General features: G+C 40.7%; 1 protein-coding gene across 4 annotated transcripts in view; it reads right to left on the reverse strand.

Annotated features, from left to right (window-relative positions):
* The window catches only part of NTN4 (netrin 4), a 164,908-nt gene extending 151,923 nt beyond the window's left edge, over positions 1-12,985 (reverse strand). For 2 of the 4 annotated variants that reach the window (XM_072655620.1, XM_072655619.1), the window contains exons 1-2: positions 10,989-11,012; positions 9,073-9,602 (exon numbers count right to left, since the gene is read on the reverse strand). In XM_072655620.1, coding sequence (XP_072511721.1) covers positions 9,073-9,546 — 474 coding nt within the window. In that variant the 5' untranslated portion in view covers positions 9,547-9,602; positions 10,989-11,012. Of the gene's footprint in view, positions 1-9,072; positions 9,603-10,988; positions 11,013-12,575 lie in introns of those variants that run through there. The other 2 variants (XM_072655623.1, XM_072655621.1) reach the window with 2 other exon arrangements.
* Positions 12,986-20,773: the final 7,788 nt, after the last annotated feature.

Raw genomic sequence — 20,773 nt, forward strand, 5'->3', positions numbered from 1 at the left:
GTCATGAAAACCCAGGGAGCAGAGAATGACCACAAGGAAGTGATCAATAACATCAAATGCTATAAAGAGCATTTAAGCAGGATCTCTTATCAAATATCATTTGGAAGTGATAAAATCAATAAAGTGAACCCTGAGAGACGACAGAATGAAAAATTTAAGAACTAAAGTGCCTTCATGTGTCCATAAGTCCTTTTAAAATGCTATATGAAACTGCTATATAAAAACCGGACACCATTTCAGCAGAGCCACCAAAATAACATCACAGACCAAAGATATGCTAATTATCATTCTTATTTACAAACAAAATTACCAAACGGGGAACTATGAAAGAACTGAAGCTGTTTTATCTGACTAACTCTGTAGGACTTAGCCTTCTAGAGAACTAGGGTTGTGGTTTTCCAAATGGCATTGAAAGTCTGATTTTTGCTAGGCTATTGAAATCAGGTCCAATGTCATTGGTAGCATTTATAAAGCAATGTATAATGTTTCACAATCACTTAGCAGTTAATCGAATGAAGTAGTTAGAATTACTGTTCTATAAGTGAAGAAACTGAGGCAATGAATGTAATTATATTATTTGCTCTAAACCATCACAAAGAACGTCATTAGCATTACTGAGATTATGATCTGGAACCCCCAATTTCTAATCCAATGCTAAAAATCAAGAATTTAACTTAAAGAAATCTTTATAGACCCTTAAAAATGCTACCTTTGTCTAAATGAATAGAGGGAGGTGAATCATCTTCAGATGACCCCAATTTTCCTCCCTCAAAAGAAAACAACTATGAAAATAACTGAAGAAAATTACAGTAGTTTCTCTTATGTAAGAGATTGCAACAACAAATGACCTTTCAAATGACTAAGAAGTAGTCTTTGGTTAATTATAGCAGTTGACAGGACCTACTTTTTTGACACCAAGGACAAAAATCATTCACTTCACTAAACAGAATTGGTGTGACTTAATACTCATTATTTTTGGGGGAGCCAAGATGGCGGAGTAGAAAGACATACATATGTGGGCTCTCCCCACATAGCCCATAAAATACCTGTAGAGACAGACTCTCAACAAATTTTGGAGCAGCAGAAGTGGAGAACAACAGAATGGAGGAGATTTCCAGCCCAGGGTGACCTGAAAGGCCCATGGGAAATGCCGGTTGCACGGGATATGGAGTGTAGCCCAGCTCAGCCTTGGCTGTGCAGCACGCAGCTCTTGAACAGCCCTCGGGGGCGGAATCTCCAGTTGCAGTAGTAGCAGGTTTGCAGATCCCTCAACCACAGGTGCCAAAGGTCAGTGACAGGGTTTTTTCAACTGGCCTGGAAGGGAGAAGGGCCTTCCCATAGCTCTGGCCTTAGGCAGCAGCCACAGAGGCCACATTGGGCAGGTGGCAGCAGTTCCCACAGCAGCCCGCATCCATTGTTGGATTGCAAAAACCCTGGAGGTACTGAGCACCCCATTCTTACCTCAGCCTGGTGTAGAGGCCCTGAGGGAGCTGATCTTTATCTCACACTGAATGGGGCCCTGCCCATGCAGCTTATCTGAATCTCAGCCCCCAGTACTAGCTTGGTGGAACTGGAGGCCAGGTGGTTGTAGAGAGGAAACTCTGTTAAGATTCTGGGCACAAAAATCTCTCCCTGCTCCCAGACCAGTGGACATGCTTGATTGTGCCACTTTGGAGGAACTGAGATCTTACAGATCCCCAGAGTATACCCTATTCTTGACAAAGGACCCAAAAGTCAAGTAACTGGTTGGGAAAATGCTCAAAAAAGGGAAAAAAAAAATAAGACTACAGAAGGTTACTTTCTTGGTGAACAGATATTTTCTCCCATCCTTTTGGATTAGGAAGAACAATGCTTACCATCAGGGAAAGACATAAAAGTCAAGGCTTCTGTATCCCAAACATCCAAAATAAACATTCAGTGGTCTCAGGCCATGGAAGAGCTCAAAAAGGATTTTGAGAATCAAGTAAGAGAGGTAGAGGAAAAATTGGGAAGAAAAATGAGAGAGATGCAAGAAAATCATGAAAAGCAGGTCAACACCTTGCTAAAGGAGACCCAAAAAATGCTGAAGAAAATAACAGCTTTAAAAATAGGCTAACTCAATTGGCAAATGAGGTTCAAAAAGCTAATGAGGAGAAGAGTGCTTTAAAAAGCAGAATTAGCCAAATGGAAAAGGAGGTTCAAAAGCTCACTGAAAAAAATAGTTCTTTAAAAATTAGAATGGAACAGATGGAGGCTAATGACTTTATGAGAAACCAAGAAATCACAAAACAAAACGAAAAGAATGAAAAAATGGAAGATAATGTGAAACATCTCATTGGAAAAACAACTGACCTGGAAATCCAGGAGAGACAATTTAAAAATTAGGGGACTACCTGAAAGCCATGATCAAAAAAAGGGCCTAGACATCATCTTTATCATCCATGACTTTATCAAGGAAAACTGCCCTGATATTCTAGAACCAGGGGACAAAATAAATATTGAGAGAATCCACCGATCCCCTCCTGAAAGAGATCCAAAAAGAGAAACTCCTAGGAACGTTGTGGCCAAATTCCAGAGTTCCCAGGTCAAGGAGAAAATATTGCGAGCAGCTAGAAAGAAACAATTCAAGTACTGTGGAAATACAATCAGGATAACACAAGATCTAGCAGCTGCTACATTAAGGGACTGAAGGGCATGGAATATGATATTCCAGAAGTCAAAGGAACTAGGACTAAAACCAAGAATCACCTACCCAGCAAAACTGGGGAAAAAATAGTCTTTCAGTGAAATAGAGGACTTTCAAGCATTCTTGATGAAAAGACCAGAGCTGAAAAGAAAATTTGACTTTTAAACACAAGAATCAAGAGAAGCATGGAAAGGTAAACAGCAAAGAGAAATCATAAGGGACTTACTAAAGTTGAACTGTTAACATTCCTACATGGAAAGACAATATTTGTAACTCTTGAAACTTTTTTCAGTATCTGAGTAGTTGGTGGGATTACATACACACACACACACACACACACACACATACACATGCACATGCACACACACACAGAGCACAGGGTGAATTGAATAGGATGGGATCATATCTTAAAAAAATGAAATTAAGGGGTGAGAGAGAAATATATTGGGAGGAGAAAGGGAGAAATGGAATGGGGCAAATTATCTCTCATAAAAGAGGCAAGTAAAAGACTTTTCAGTGGAGGGAAAAAGTGTGGAGGTGAGAGAAAAAATATGAAGCTTACTCTCATCACATTCGACTAAAGGAAGGAATAAAATGCACACTCATTTTGACATGAAAACCTATCTTACAATACAGGAAAGTGGGAGAGAAGGGGATAAGTAGGGTGGAGGGGATGTTGGAAGGGAGGGCAGTGGGAGGAGGGAGCAATTAGAAGTCAACACTCTTGGGGAGGGACAGTATCAAAAGAGAGAATAGATGAAATGGGCGGCAGGATAGCATGGAGGGAAAAATAATTAGTCTTATACAACATGACTATTATGGAAGTCATTTGCAAAACTACACAGATATGGCCTATATTGAATTGCTTGTCTTCCCAATGGGGATGGGTGGGGAGGGAGGGAGGAAGAGAAGTTGGAACTCAAAGTTTTAGGAACAACTGTTGAGTATTGTTCTTGCATACAACTAGGAAATAAGAAATACAGGTAATGGGGTATAGAAAGTTATCTTTTCCTACAGGACAAAAGAGAAGATGAGGATAAGGGAAGGGAGGGATGTTAGAAGGGAGGGCAGATTGGTTTTAGGGGTAATTAGAATGCTTGGCATTTTGGAGTGGGGGGAATGGAGAAATGGAGAAAATTTGGAACTCAAAATTTTGTGGAAATGAATGTTGAAAACTTAAATAAATTTAGATACAAAAAAATTTTAAAAAATTTAAAAAATAAAAAAATATTCATTATCTTCTCAATTTAGATTATTGGGCCTAGAAAAGTAGTTAAATCATCCAAAATGAAGTTCTTTGGACATACTCCTGACAGGTGTTTTTCTCTTAATGCTAATGGTCAACTAAAAATGGTTTTTAAAAATATCTTTCCTTGGACATATTTAATACTTTGCTTAGCAACTCATTTGTCTTGAATAATTTTTATGTTCTAATAATAGAGGGCTTGATTACATGAATCTTTAGTTTTTAGAATTATGCCAATTACTTAAAAATTCAGAAAAGAATTCCTTTAAAACAATGCATTTTGATGCTTGAACAATGATGCTTCTTATGAAAAAAATATTGAATTGGAATCATGTCTCAAAATTCACATCCTAGACATTAGTTGTGTGTTATCATTTCTGACCACTACTGAGCAAGTGTTATAGCCTCCTCCTCATACAGATGTACAGTCCATTCACATGTGTTTTTTAAGACTGGAGTCACATCTCTTTCTTTTCTGCAGCCTCACAATCTACTTGGTACTTTTCTATGCTTTACGTTCACTATTTTATCTCTAAAATCTGTTATTGTCCACAATTTCTATACTTCTTTTGATTCTCCCAGTCACAAATACAAAATAAATATATAACAACCAACCAACCAACAGATATTTACTAAGCACTCTCTATGTGCTAGGTACTGTGCTGGGCACTGGGGATATAAGTATGAAGAATGAAACAATCGCTCCTCTAAAGAAACTTGCATTCTAATGGAGGAAAAACTTGGCACATACAGAGATATATACGGCATAAACATAAAAGGAGTAAATACAACAAAGTACTTAAATACAACTTAGTTTAGGAGGGAAGAAACAGCAGTTTCAGAGTAGCAGGGAAGGCTCCATGTAAAAGATGCTGTCTTAGCTACATCTTCAGGAAGAGAGAAACTGTTTAAGGCATGGAGAATAGGGTAGTATATTCCAGGCATAAGGGGTGGCCAATTCAAAGGACAGAGATGGAAGATGTAGGATAGTATGTGTGGAACAGAGAGATCAGTTTGGTTAGACTGTAGAGTGTAGGAGGAAGAATAATGTTCAATGAGGCTGGATAGATAGGTTCGGAATAGGTGGTTGAAGGCTAAACAGAGGAGCTTATGTTTTAATCTTTGGGACAATAGGAGGCCACTGAAGTTGGTTGAGTAGTGGGTCAGATCTCTGCTTAAGGAAAATGACAGCATTCTGTAGGATGGACTAGGGTGGCGAGAGACTTGAGGTACAGAGACCAGTTAGAAGGCTGTTGCCATCATCTAGGCAAAAGGGAATGAGGACCTGAAATAATGTGGCATCAATGTGAGAAAAGAGAAGTCAGATGCAAAAGATGTTGTAAAGGTAGGTAGAAGAAGATTTGGCAAGGGGCTGGATTTGTGGGATGAGGAAGAATGAGGAGCTAAGAAAAGTGACAAGGTTTTGAACTCTGAAACTGGAAGACTGGTGATGTCTTTAAAAGAAATAGGTAATCTTGGAAGAGAAGTGGGATTAGGTGGAAATGAGTTTAGCATGTCTCTGGAACCTCGAGTTCAAAACATTCAATAATCAATTAGAAGTTGTGGGACTGGAGCTCAGGGGAGAGGAGCTAGAGATCTATCAATCATCTCTCTCTCTCTCTCTCTCTTTCTCTCTCTCTCCTTTCATCTATCTCCTCTATCTATTGTGGGTCAACTGCATGAAGATGACAGCTAAACTCATGGAAGCTGATGAGGTTATGAAGAGAAATGGTAGAGGGAGAGGAGAAGAAGGTTAAAGATAGAACCTTGGAGAATAGTTAGGGGCTGTGGCGTGGAGGATGTCAGTAAAAGAGACCGAGGAGTGGTCAGCCAGGTGGTACAATTGGGAGAGAGGAGTGTGACATCATTTCTTTTGCCCTCACATTTCCCATACAACTAGTTGCCAGTATTCCATAATATTGCTTCTCATTCTCCACTGCCACACCCTTGTTCTGGATCTCTTCTCTTCTCACCTTGTCTACTATAACATTTTATACACACACACACACATACACACACACACACACACACACACACACACACACACACCACTCCCCGCCACATACACACATGCACACACACACAAACCCCTCTTATATATCTCCCAAACTGTAAACTTTTCCAATTACTCCTCGACATTGCTACCTAAACAGCTTCCCTAATATTCTGCTCTGATCATGTCACTCTTCTACTCAAAAACCATCAGTAGCTACCCCATTACCAGAGGACAACTAGTCCAGCTCTCTCACTTGACAGATAAAAAACACTACGACTCACAAGGGTGATGTGATATGTCAGGTCACATAGTAGGTGGTATCAGAAGCAGGATTTTAATAATAATAATAATGAAAAAAATTAGGTAACATTTATGTGTTATATTAATATAACATTTATAATGCTTATTATGTTCCAGGCACTGTGCTTAGTACTTGACAAATATTATCTCATTTAATCCTCACAACAACCCTGGGAGGTAGGTGCTATTATTATGCCTGTTTTACAGTCAAGAAAACTGAGACAAACAAAAGTTAAGTAACTTGACAGCTAGTGTTTGAGGTCAGATTTGAACTCTAGCCTTCTGGAGTTTGAATTCCTAGAACTGAACCCAGGTCCTCTGCCTCCAGAGCCTGCCACTCTCTATCACTCTGTCCTGATTTTTGCTGACATTGTTTGCACCGATTATTTTTGTGGATTTATTTTGTATCTTGCTACTTTACTGCTCACTTAGTTCTTTGTTGTTTCTCTAAGATTTTCAAAATAAACCATCATATAGTTGGCAAATAGGGAACCTCATCGCCATTTTTAAAATGGCTATGTCTATAATTCCTATTACTTCTCTTATAGAGGGAGCCAGCATTTCTGGGACTATGTCCAATGACCGTGGGGAAAGAGGACATCATCGCTTTGTTTCTATACTTACTGGGAATGCATCTTGTCTTTATCCACTCCAAGCAATGCTCACTTAGGAACATGCTTTCCCTTGTACTAAAGAAGGGTCCTTCTATGCCTACAGGCTTTATGGTTTTTAAATTGTCATTTTAATTTGGGCCCAGTGTTCTATTTTATTAAAATCTTTTTGACTTGTGATTCTATTTCCCACCATATTAACTATCCCTTCTACTTTTGTGTCTGCAAATTTGGTATGTATGCTTTCTGCATCAGCCTCCGGGTTGTTGATATAATTATAAAATCAATGACTAAAATTTGTATTTCCCTCTAGAAAGCAAGATTTAAAGTATTGTTCACTTTACACACTCAGGTAAACAAAAAACAAAAGAAGTCCAATGCTATAAGGCTCTACTACAAACCTATTTGCTAGCATAAGACAACTTTTACATTCTGAAGTCAGAGAGAGGATGCAAATAATAATACTAGGGATGATTCCCCTGATCCTTGTTTATACTGTTTTGGGTTGTGCCTTGGTACAAAAACTTTATAATGGTTTTGTGTACGATTGGGAATAATGCCCTAGAGAGTACTAAGTGTTCCCAACTTAACTTTGAAGTCTATCCTTTGCAATTAAATTGAAAAAAAAAAAATCAAACTGTATCCTATAAAGTATCAATATGTTAAACCTATAGTTTCTCTCGAAATTATGTTCATGCAGCTGCAATTAAGTATAAACTTTGGTTACATTGGTAACTCTGGCTTCAAATAGTATAGGCTGACTACTCTAATGCCTCCTGTTGGCATGGAGGTGACCTTGCATTCCTGAAGATGATGCCCAGCAGAACACAAGCTAAGGCAAGTCCTACCAGATCTGGAGAAGCTTCTAATTCACACTTGCTGATGGGCTATCTGTCTGCTGTCTGAGGACTAGGCTTGCAACATTCTGAAAGGCTCATCACCAGTTTGGTCACATGATGAAGTCCTTTTTTTAACACAAATTCTGGAAGACAATTTACTAATTAGTGTCAATAGGAGTATTACACATTAAAAATATTATGAATCCTTGAAGTTTTTTGTTGAAGATGAATATCTATTCTCTGGTCACTAAAAAAGTGAATTGCTAATGCAAATTAACTTACGTCCTGACTAGCATAGTGACTGTGCCTCCCCTTCTTTTCTTTTCATCCTTGAACTATGCTGCCACTAATCATCCTGATACTCCATTTCCATTTCCTTTGCTTAGAGTTCTTTTTTAGAATATTTTTTGTTTTTAGGGTTCTTACATATTGCACAGATGGATTTGAAATATTTCCCTGGGCCATCTCACTGAGTGAAACAGACTGATTCTTATCTACCTTTGAAGGTAACACAGACCAGGAACTGAGGAATAAAGAAAAAAAATCCCTACAGAAACTGAATGTATATCTAAGGAAGATAAATGAATGGATGCTAACTGAGTTCCAGGGTAGTAACAGAGTCCACACTTGAACCCAGAACCTCTGACTTCAGATCTAACATTCTTTCCACTGTATTATCCCAAGCTTCCTCCCAAACAATTTTTGGCCAAGACTGGGTCCACATTATTGACTTGAAATTAAGGTATATGCAAGAAGAGAAAGTTTGTCTTCAAAAGAAGCTTCTCAGAATGAAAATATTTTTAAACTAAAGACTGGGCTTTTTTTTTGTTTTATCCTGTCCATTATTTGCAAGAGTTTTGCAATATTACCAGTAAGACTCCATTGTCCTACAATGTTATTCTTCTATGAAACATGAGTCTTCTTCCCCTTGTTAGCTTTGTTTTTATTTACTTCCTATTTGTGTTACCAGCATAAGGAAGATGTTGGCAAAAGGTTCAAGAACAGAGTGTTTCAGTAAATTCATGCCCCTTTTAGAAACACACTAGGTCATTCTGTTGATGTAATAATTAGTAATGACTGTCTTAAAAACATTTAGATAGAGAGCTGGTGTTATTTCTTTTTTAAATAAAATATTTTAAATCTCTTTCTCTGACTGAAAAATCCAACCTAATGGGCCATGTGAATTGTCAATGATTGCTCATCTAAATTTAGGGAAAAATTTTGTGGAAGTTAAGTAGGAAAAATAAGGACTGGTTTCATTTGTGCTATTTAAATCCCTGGATAAAAATACATTCATAGTTTAAATATGGTGACACTTGTTATGGGTATGTGTATGTGTGTGTGTGTGTGTGTGTGTGTGTGTGCTAACATTTTTTACTTTTATTTACAAGGTAGAATTAATTAAGTGTCCTTACCTCTCCTCGGGTACAGGGAAAGGGGCTGGAGTATCTGGAAGTACAAATGGCTCCTTTCTCAAAAACATCATCCTCTAGGCCAAAGGTAGCAGAGCAGTTGGCGGCAAAATATTTGTAAGGTTTCCAAGTTTTCCCAAAATCTTGTGATCGCTCTAGAACCATTACTGCTGGTCTAGGTGACTTAAACACCATAATCAGGTGGGTGAAGTAGAATGCAGTCTCCAGATCTAGCTGGATCTTCTCCCTGTGAGCATCTTCAGCTGACTGCCACCAGGTACGGGGAAACCGGAAGGATGAGTCTGCCATGGAGGAGGGCAGGTGAGCCAGGTGAGGGTGGGCAGCATTGCACTTGTCACACTTGGGAGGCCTGCAAGTCAGGTCAGTGTTTTCGCTGTAGGAGCAGTACAGTTCTGTGGAGTTGCGGCCGCAGGTGGTATCTGCCCAGAGTCTCCTCCCAAGAGCCAAATTTCCCATTCGAGGGTTACATGCCTTTTCACAGTGGGGACCTACTCCAGTTACACTGCTCAGTCCTACGAAGAGGAATAGGGCATGTGTTATTTGAAACCAACCCATCTAGTAAGCTGCTCTACTAACCCAGTAAAGTTACAGGGGGCAACATCAGCTGGTATGATACGTGAGTCAAAGAAAATACCATCCAACAGGAGCTGGCAGAGTGCCCTACATTTCCTCTGTGTGCTTTGTTTTGATGTTCAGATATAAAGTTTAGTTAAAGAGAGAAAAAAAATCCCTGGGTAGGAGTTGGGGGGGGGTGTACAAAGGGGAGAAAGAGGAAGGAAGGAGAAGGATGAGAGTTAATGGCCTTAATCTAACCCCCTTTCCCCTTTTTATCTGACCTATCATAATTCACCTTCAAAGTTCCTGTAAAAATAGATCTCATGATAGACATTATACCATTTCACAAAAGTAATTTAGTCATTCAAAAATAGGGATGCATTCACATACATTAGAGTAAAGCACTGTCAATCAAGTCTAGGTAAATGATTCAGAAAAAATATGGAACCTTTTCCACAATTTTTTATCCAATTAAAAGATAATTTTCTAACCAGGAACAATATTTGGATGCTTAGAAAATAAAATAGGCAAGGAGACTTTCTTTAGGGCAGCAAAGAAAAAGCTACAGACAGTTTGGACTTAAATGCATCGCTAATCCGAAGTAAATACACAACTGAGGAAAAAGGTGGTAAGTTGCCAAATGGCAGAAAATCTTATTTTACATGCTGTTGTCCTGTCCTTCAACCTCTTTAATGCCTGTTTGCTTTACAGGAGAATGTTTACAGTCTGGCAGCCTTCACTATCATCTTTAAAGCATTACCTCTAAATTAAAACACCTTCTTAAAGAAACACAACTCTATCTAATCAATTGTTCAATATACTTTGATGGTTAAAATTACCTAAAACTAAAATGAAAATCATTAACTACAGTTCATTTTAACTATGTATTATAATCCTTTAAATTGAGTTTGCTACCCTAAATATACTATAAGTAAATACTATATGCAAATACTGTAAGTGAAAGAATGTATTTTTAAAGACTGACTATAAAGAGAAGAAAATGTAAACAGTGTGAAATAGAAAAAGTAACCCAAAGCTTAAATTCTAATTAATTAAATGTTCATGCTTCAGAGAGATAATATCTGTATTCTATTATTGTCATGTCACACAAGACAGTCAAATGACACCATACACTAAGGCAAGAAGACTTTGACTCACTAAGACCACCACAAACTCTTTCAGGCATCCCTGCACCAAAAATAAAGGGCTTCCCTGCACCCATTTTTAAGTGTCTTATTAAATTTGGCATTAGCCCTGAGCTCTATTTGCTAATACTCTGATCCCCAAGTGGCTACAGTCAGTAATGACAGGCGTGCACAAATATACAGTGTACTATGACTCACCTGTACAATATCTCAGGGAAAACCATATACTGCCTGCACAAGTATTTTTGACTTGTGGCATTTATTTAAAACCTTTTGATCACTTGCATGCTTTTGCACAATATGGCCTGAAAAAAGGAAGGTTTATTGAAGTTCATTTTGTGGTTGTGTACACACATACACACATACACACACATATATGTATATGGCACATTGGTTTTAAGAGCAAAATCTTACACCATGAAATGCTCCATGGAAAAATACAGAATTGTAATGCCCCTAAACTAACAAATAGCCTATATGAACAAGGGGCACCAAATCACTTCAGCCAACTGACAGAAGAGGCAGTTAAGAGCACAGTGGATAGAGCAAAGGCCTAGAGTCAGGAGGACCTTAGTTGAGACTGGACCTCAGACACTTACTGTCCGTGTGACCCCCAGGCAAGTCACTTGACCCTATTTACCTCAGTTTCCTCATCTGTAAAATGAACTGGAGAAGGAAATGGCAGACTACTCCAGTATCTCCGCCAAGAAAACCCCAAATGAGGTCAAGAAGTCAGACACGACTGAAATAACTCAACAACGATAAAACTGACAGTACACTTAGAGATCTTTGATTAATAGTAATCCAAGTATTTGGATTATGAAACGGATTGGATCAAGACAGAGGGAGAGGGAGGAAGGGGTCTGCTAAAACAAGTCTCCCTGAGTACACGCTATTCTTATCTATGCAATATGACAAAAAGTCAAAAACAGTCTGGAGAAATGACAGTAGGGGAAATGAACCGTCCCCACAGGAAACGGGGCTGTGACATTAAGTGCCAAGGATTGAAACTGTCATCACTTTCATTCGTCCTCAGTCCTCCTAATTTACACTGACACCTTTTTGGAAACTCTGTATCCAGGAAGGACTGGGCCAAGAAATCTTGCAAAGAGGCTCCCTCTGGGCGCAGGTGGCCCAGGAACAGCTCGGGCAGAGGTGAGGGGACTGACGAGGGACGCATCTGATGCCGCGTCGGCGCGCTGTCCAGTCTCCGGGGCAGGGAGCTGGCACCGCCTCGGACCTCCCCCAGAGCCTCCTCGGGTACCGGTTCTCTGGGGACAGCCAGCCAGCTAGGCTTCCCTAAGCTCTGTGCAAACGTACGGAGACAGCTCCATCAAATCCCCAGCGCCCCAGCGGAGGGGGTGCATAGGGCACCGGCCCCTCCCGAGTAGGAGGGGTACTCCCTCAAGTCCCCGGGGGAGGGAGCGATCCGCTGACCCTGACCTGTTCCAACCCACGGTAGCTCGCTGGCTACCTCTCCTTCTGCACAGCCAGCTAGGGATGGCGACCTTGGCTCCTTTGTTCCCTCCCAAAGTGGCTGGGCAATTTAAAAAAGCCCAAACCTAGAGGGGAGAAAAAGCGAGACTGAAGAGTGGGCTGGGGGTCACCCCGGCCAAGCCTGTGTCTACGAGGAAGAATCGACCCTATTCTAAGCCGCGGAGAAGGGAGCCCCCGGGGCTGGAACATGGCCACTCGTTTTATCCTGGGCAGCTGGGCTCCTCCACTCCCCCGGCCCGGGCTCCCGGGTCGGCCCCGGAGAGAGAAGCGGGCGCTGCAGCCACCAACCTGCGGCCACGGCCGAGCAGCCCCAGAAGAGCAGGAGGCGGGCGCAGCTGCCCATGGCCGGGCACAGGCGCTGGGGTTCGTCTCCGTCTAGGGCGCCGGGATGCTGCGAGTCCCTCGGGCACGCCGCGGGAGCGCCTGGCGGGGCCCGGGCAGAGCGGGCGCTGCCCGGAGCATAGCCGAGCCGCCTCCCGCCGTTCGCTCGCTCGCTCGCTCGGTCCCCCGCCGCGGCCACTGAACTTTCCGAGACCTTTCACTTCCCGGCCGCCGCCGCCGCCGCCTCCCGGGCGTCCCGCTCTTCTCCCACCGCCTCCGCTCGCTGCTGCTCCCCAGGCTCCGTCTCCTCTTTCTCCATGGGCAGTTTCACGGGATGCATTTTTATTGCACCGACACCGCGGCGGCGCTCCGGTGCCAGCCCTCCTCCCCCTCCCGCCCGCCGTACCCCCACCCCTTCCTCCTGCCCGCCCCCCGGGCTTGACAGCCGGCCGTGCAAACGGTGCGGCCAAGCTCAGTACTGCAGCCCAGAGAAGCCCGGGCCGTGGCCGCGACGCTGGGGAGGGGGCTGCAGGGCGCCGGGAGCCACACGGCACGCCAGATCCTCCTCGCCTCCTTCCCCGGTGCCCCTCGGCCCTAATACTCCGACTCCTCAGCTTCGTCTTCTTCTCCAGCATCCTGAACCCATCTTCCGACATGGTCCCCTTTCCCCCGTGACCCCCACCGTTGCCCTTCGGGACCCACGGGCCTCCCCCGGGAAGCTACCTGCCTTCCACCTTCTCCTAGTACATTCCTGAGAATCAGTTGACTCCCTCTCTGTCAGGTCAGGGCATGCCAAAGGGGCTTAGAAAAAAGTGAAACAAGACACAGGCTAGCGCCTCCTCATCTCTTCCCCACAGCCTCTCCTCTGGGCACGGACCACCACCTCCTAAAGTCCAATGGCCCCAGGCCACCTGGCAAGAAAAATATCAAAGAAGACGACCTGGGCTGGTGAGCTTCACAGTACCCAGCCCAACCTAGGGGTTATCTGTGTTACCCAGAAGTCTGCTAAGTGTGGACTGTTTAGGGGCACCTTAGCTCAACAACCACTCCCAGCATTATCTTTGCGCCAACAAATAAAACAAATCTCTGGGCTAGGTGAAAGACTGAAGGAGTATATGGAAGCCTAAAGGCAGAGGGATGGTTCAAGACGATCTCCCCCCGACCCTTCTTTATCTGTGACACGCTGTGTGTGCCATGGAATAGCCTTGGGGCAACAGCTCCAGAGCAGCCACAGACTGCCAGAGCACAGCTAGAAATTATGGATCTTCAACTACGTAGCCCAGTGCATAATTCAGAACCAAAGCACAAAGAAGGAGCTGAGATGGCAGCTGTGCTTGTGGCATTATTTCTATGAACAAGCTTCTGGAAAATGACAAGAGAAATGTGGAAAGTATCAAAACTAACGATTTCATTAAACGGAATTTAGTGACTCTGAATATCTTCTGGAAAATTAAACAATTCATAAAAAAACACCATTTGGTTGTTGTGTCTATTTGGATCTTTTTTTTTTTTTTTTGGCACATTTGGGTAATTTACTGTGACTCGGCTGGTGACATATCAGGAATTTTATAGCACCCAAGGGAATTGAGGGTGAGGTCAGGGCAATCCACTGGGGAAACATTTATTTTATTCTATTGGCCAGCACTGGCAAAGAAGTGGTGGGGAAACTTTAAGACACAGAACCATTTGGGATTTAAGATAAAAGCAAAATTGAGACTCACAAAATCTCACAGATACTTTAAAGAGATTATCTCTCTCTCTAACAAGGAAACATCCTCCCCCTTCTAAAATTATTTGTTGTGCATGTTTGATTTGTAAAACCATTACAAAAGGCCCTAACGCCAAAGAGAGGAGGCACAGGAAAGACAATGAAATTCACTTCCACGCTCTTCTAGAAAGGATTTCACCGTGTTTAGGCAGAAGAAGACCATTTTTCACTATGGATTTCTATAGCATTTACAATGTGTACCACATAATAAATATTTATTAAACACTATATGCCAGTACTGGGTACACAAAAAGAGACACAATTCAGCCTCAGTCCTCAGGGAGCTCACAACCTAATGTGAGAGATGTTTTAAAAGTAGAAATAAGATTTGGAAATGAATTGGATTTGTGAAGTGAAATCAGAGTGAGAAGTCAAGGTTCTTCACATTCTATAGCTTGTTGATTTGACTTGAAAGAAATGACGAATTTTAGACAGTCAATAGACATTTATTAAGCACGTACTATGTGTCAGGCATTGTACTAAGATTGGGGAAACGAGTACAAAAAAACACCAACTAGGACAAAGAAATACAAACAACAGTCATAAGACTGCAATCTTAATTTCAGTTACTGGTTTAAATCAAGGCTTCCCCTTCATTTTCTCCCATCCCAAGTTAACATAACCCTAAGCAGGCTTAAACGATGTGTTTCAAACCAGAGAGACAGTCATAGCTCCACTACGTTCTCCAACATTCAGATCACATCTGGGGTACTGTGTTCAGGTCTGGCTGGCAGTTTAGCAAGCTGCTTCAGGGATAAGCAATTCAGGGATCCCTTTTCAATTCTACCTTTGAAATTCTTCCCTTCATTCAGGGCCCAGGTTCCAGGCTACCCCCCACTCCCCCTGGATGAGCCCTTTTCTGACCTTTCCATTCCTAATTTCTAATCCCTCTGTGATCTCTCCCATGCAGAGTCTCATGCTCATTTCTCCAACAGTTATTTGCATACACATCTCACTTTCCTACAAAACTGAGGGTAGAGACTATATAATTTTTTAAGGAATCATATGATTAGAACTGGAAGGGACCACAGAGGCCATCTAATCCATACTTCTCTTTTAATAAATGAGTAAACTGAGGCCCGCAGAGGCTAAGTCATTTGCTCAAATGCCAGGGTACCCAGTGTCTTACTGGACTATTAATAACTATTGAACTGAATAAGTAACTAACATTCTCATCAGATTTATTTGGTTATATGGTCTAGTTTCACACTGAAGAAATCATCCAGGGAAAGTTTAGCTAGGTAATGTTAGGCAAAAACAACACATGTACCTGCCTCTTATAACCCTTTGATGTAATGGACTATCAAAGATAGACTCAGAAAGTTTCTCTTTGATGTAGTGAAAAGACTCTTGGCTCTGCCATTTCCTGTGTGTCGTCACTAATCTCTTTATTTTCCTGCTCCATGAAATGGGGGGGGGGAGGTTATTATCTGGAGGCAGGGTAAATATAAAATGAGATAATGTCTGCTAGAGTACTTTGTGACCATTAAAATCATTAAAAATGAAAATTATGAATCAAAGGGAGAGCCCTGAAAAGTATACTTAACATTCAGGTATGGTAATATCTCATCCCTTAACCAGAGTTCACTTATCTTCACTCAGGAACTTGGTCAAGACCTAAAAGGAGGTAAAAGTAGCCTCCAACAAATCAAAATTGGTAGAACATGGGCACTGCACTAAATAATGCACTTCAACTGTAGGAAAACCTCTAATAATAGCATCAGCTCTCTTGTTTATTCTTATTTTAGACATAATTCTAACAAATTTGCCTATCTTGTTACCCGACCCACAGTAAAAGAGAAGCAATAAATTTAGAATAAATTAGAAGAAGCCTGCAAATGTGGGCACACTGAGAGCATTAAGTGACAGCAAGGTAGAAGATGGAAAAGCTATAAAAAGACACAAGAACTTGAAATGCATCGATAGCACCCTGAAGAATTCTATGTCTACAGACATATGTCAATAGCTCCTTGGGGTATCACTGTGTGACTTTTATTGATATACGTAATGGATTATGGAAAGACCTGGAAAGCATTTTGGCCATTATCTACTCCAATCTCCTCCCCCCCCCCCCCCCCCCGTGCACCCGATGCTTGAGTACACTTCACAATATCTCTAAGAGATGGTCACCCAGCCTCTGCTTGAACAAATCCAATGAGAGGGAGAGCAGTAGCTCATAATAATATTGGACATCTACCGCTATGCGTCATATTATACAAAGAGTTGTATATTCAACATCTAATTTGAACCTTACAACAATAAGGCAACAACACCAGACAAGTCACATGTCTCTTGAAAGACTCTCCCACCCTTCTTAGGAATAAGCAGTCCCTTACATTTTTGGACAAAATGCCTCCCCAAACTTCAGTTGGTTGGTAATACTCTTGCTTCCTGAGGCTATACAGAATATATCCAATCCCTTTTCTATATGTTAGCCCTTCAAATATTATAAAAAAGCTACTAAAGATTGCAAGCTACTTGAAGGCAGTGACTTTTTTTGTCTTTCAATCAATCAATAAATGGGATGAATCAATCAATAAATATTTAAGTGTTTATTATGTTTACCATTCACATAGTAAGCACTTAAAAAATACTTGTTGAACTGAATTGTGACCTTGAGAAATCTTCTCACCTTCCTGAATCTTTTATCACATGACACAGTTTTCCATCAGTACATTAGCCTATTCATAGTTCCATAGCTGGACTCCTGTCTCAAGCAATGTTTCCCTTAATCTGTAGCAAATTGAATACACAATACCCCACAAGTGATCTGACCATTGGAGAGTTCAAAGGAGCTATTACCTCTTTTGTTTGAAACAGATCTATTAAGGCTGCTTAGGATCCCATTAGCTTGGTGGGGGATGGGGGGGGGCAGGAGGAAAGAAGGCAGGGAAGAATGGAGGGAAAGTCATCTTATACCATTTTACATCAATTACTTAAATAAAGCTTACAGTCTGGGAGTTTTTGAAATCCAGGGCTGTCTTTTGCATTTCCTTGTATCCCTATTGCTTATCCTGGTGCCTGATGAATAGAAAGTTCTTAATCAATGTTTACTGACCCAGTAAATCCATATTCTTTATAAGTCAACAAGTCCATAAACCTTTATTAAGTACTTATTATGTATCAGGTTGATACCAAGAAAGACAAAGGGCAGGCTACTTGCTCTCAAGAAACTCACAGTCCGATAGCATAGACAATATGCAAACAACTACGTATAAACAATGTACATACTGGACAAACTGAAGATAATCAACAGAGGGAAGGAAGGTGCTAGCAGCATTAAGGGGGAAATCACATGAATGATGTAATTTTTGGGTTGTCAAGAAATTGCTAAATTATGTTTAATATATGTTGTTTAATATATATATATATAGTAGAGAGAGTATATAACACATTTAAGAAATATCCCTATCCCAAATGGTAAAATACTAATATTTCAAAGTATTTTTACTTCAGCAGTAACCATAAGCTATCTAAAAAAATCACTGATGTGGAAAACAATGCTGAATGAATGGGATGTTACAGAGAAAATAAGAACACCAACAGTCCTGATGTTTTAGGGATATATAGTATCCCTCTTTATATACACTGCTTCACCCTTGCAACATCCACCTGTGAGAAATGACAAGCACAGTTTCTATTTTGTGGTCAGAGAAATTGATGTGCAGAGATGTGAGTGCCAAGCTATAATCACTCAAAAAATCAATACCATCATCCAGACCCAGGTTTCCAGAACCTCAATTCACTGTAGTGTTAATTTCCCCTGACCACTATTCTATAATCCTCATAAGTTGATATCTGGAAAACCCAGAGCAGAGACTTTTTCCCTCTAATAATTCTATAGGCTTCTTTCTGCCTGGATCATGCCCTTCACATGCTCTTTGGGAATACCATCTTGGGAATGTCCTTGAACTTCTGCCTAAGCCTCTTGCCACTGGCACTGTTTCGTATTCATAGTTGTGCTTCCTGGTTACAGCTGCTCATTCCTAGGAAGGGAGTGAGAGCCTTTGAAAAGACATGTGACTTGTCTGGTACCGTAACCAATACTTTTCTTATTTGAGAAAAAAAAAGTCGTACACACTCTCTCTTATTTAAATTAATTATATAGGGTACAGATACGTTCAGACAAATAAAAGGTGTTCTTTTGTTATTACAGACGGAGCTACTCTGACAGGACTATGCTAAAATCCAAGACAGATTCTGTAGGGGGTAGTATCTTAGAATATCAGTATTAGAAAAAACCTCAGAGTTCATCTCTGCTAACACCACCCTAAAATGTCAGTTCCCTCTTCAGGGTTTCATACACATCATCATCTAGCACCTGTCTGAAATGACATCTATAATGTGCTTAAATTTGCAAAGGGTTTCACATAGATTATATGTAATATTAACCCTGCAAGGCAGGTACTACAGGTATTAAAATCTCCATTTTACAGCTGAGGAACCTGAGGCTTAAAAAAGTTAAGTGATTTGTCCATGGTCACACAGAATTTGTATCAAGGTCTTTCTGTCTCCAAGTCCAATACTCTACCTATTGTAGAGTTGTCCACTGCATCCTGGGACATCGCCAGACATCTTGACATATCTTGCCACTGATCTTCGATGACTCAAGAATAGAGCAAGGCTAACCATTCTGCACAATTCTGCCTAACTTAAATCCAATTCATGGATTTAAGTCAAGACATCACCCCATGAAGTCACTGGTCCTGTTCAAAAATGAAGGACAAACAATAACTGTCCTTTTGGTTGTCATGTTCTTGATGACCTCCAGTAATGGGGAGCACTGATTATTACGGCAAGCCATTTCAGTTTGGAACAGCTCTACTTACTTCCAAACTTCTATTCATCTGTCCTGGTTTTTCCCCCTGGGCCAATAAGAATGAGTTTAATCCATCTTTCACATTCTGATCCTAGATGGGGGTACAAAACCACTTTGAGGAATAAGACAATGTGTTAATATTTCAGATAGGCTTATGTAGAATGATAATAGGACTTCTAAAAGGAACTGTCTCTCAAGAAGCTATTGATGTGGAAATGAATCAGAATTAGAGATATATTCACATTTTGTAATCATTCACATAGGGATGATAGTTGAAATCATTAAAGTAAATGGAATCTCTAAATGAGATTATAGACAGAGAATACTACTGAAGGCTATTTACCAGTAATGTGGCATTTTCCCCCCACTTTACAAGTAGAATAATAGCATTTTATAGCTAAACGGGTTTTAAAGATTACTTAATTCAACCTCTTCATTTTGTTGATGAGGATACAAAGACTCAGAGATATATGAATTATGCAAAGTCAAATAGCTAGCTAGCGGCTGAATGAATTCTAAAAAGCAGATCTCTGAATTTTCAAACCACGACTCTTCACACTACAGTACATTTCATTTAACAAGTATTCATTTTTAAAATTCAATTCTCTTTTATTTTCAGCTTGAAATTCTTTCTTTCCTTCCTTCTCTCACCCAATCCTCTCCATCCTCCCCACCTCTATTGAGAAGAAAAGGAAAAACAAAATCCATTACACACAGCAACAAGTATTCATGAAACATTAATCACCTACTGGGCAGACAGATGGTCCTATGTGGGGTGTGTGTGTGTGTGTGTGTATGTGCGTGTGTGTGTGCATGTGTGTGCATGTGTGTGTGTGTGCAAATGAGGAAATGAAAAACAAGAGACCTTGTCCAAAGAGCCCATAAGTTGGTTTTAACAATGCAAAGATGCACACTGAAATCAAAGGGAAAGATCAGTGGGTATGAGACGTATAAGAGAAAGCTATTGCAAGATCCAGAGAATCTAATTAAAGCCTCCTAATTACTGCAACATTCATTACTGAATTAGGGATTCCATTGTTTGGATATAGTATTCAAAAATAGCTATTCTAATTGTATAAGAGGTCCAGTTTTATTCAATTTACTTCACACGGCCATGCTTGAGGAACTCAGAAGCCAGCATTTAGCTCAACAGATCACAAACTTCATAAAAAACTATTCCTTGGGAATTATTAAAATTTTATTTTCATAACTTTTTAAAATTGTAATTTAATTTTTTAAACTAACAAAAATGTTTTCTCTCCCTCCTACCTCACCATCGCTGAAAAAAAAAAAGAAAAAACTCTGGTAAGAAATATGCATGGTTAAGCCACACAAATTCCTTCATTGGCCCTGTCCAACATACAGGCCTCATTCTACATTGAGACCATCACCTCTCTATCAGGAGGTGGGCAGCATGCTTCATCATTGGCATCTCAGGCAGTCACTGCATTGATCAGAATTCTAATCTTTCACAGTTGCTTGTCTTCACAGTATTGTTAGTACTGTATAAACTGTTCTCTGGTTCTGCTCACTTTGCTGTGCATTAGATCATATAAGTCTTCCCAGGTTTCTCTGAAA

Source organism: Notamacropus eugenii, chromosome 3 (genome assembly GCF_028372415.1).
Source record: "Notamacropus eugenii isolate mMacEug1 chromosome 3, mMacEug1.pri_v2, whole genome shotgun sequence".
Classification (NCBI taxonomy): domain Eukaryota; kingdom Metazoa; phylum Chordata; class Mammalia; order Diprotodontia; family Macropodidae; genus Notamacropus; species Notamacropus eugenii.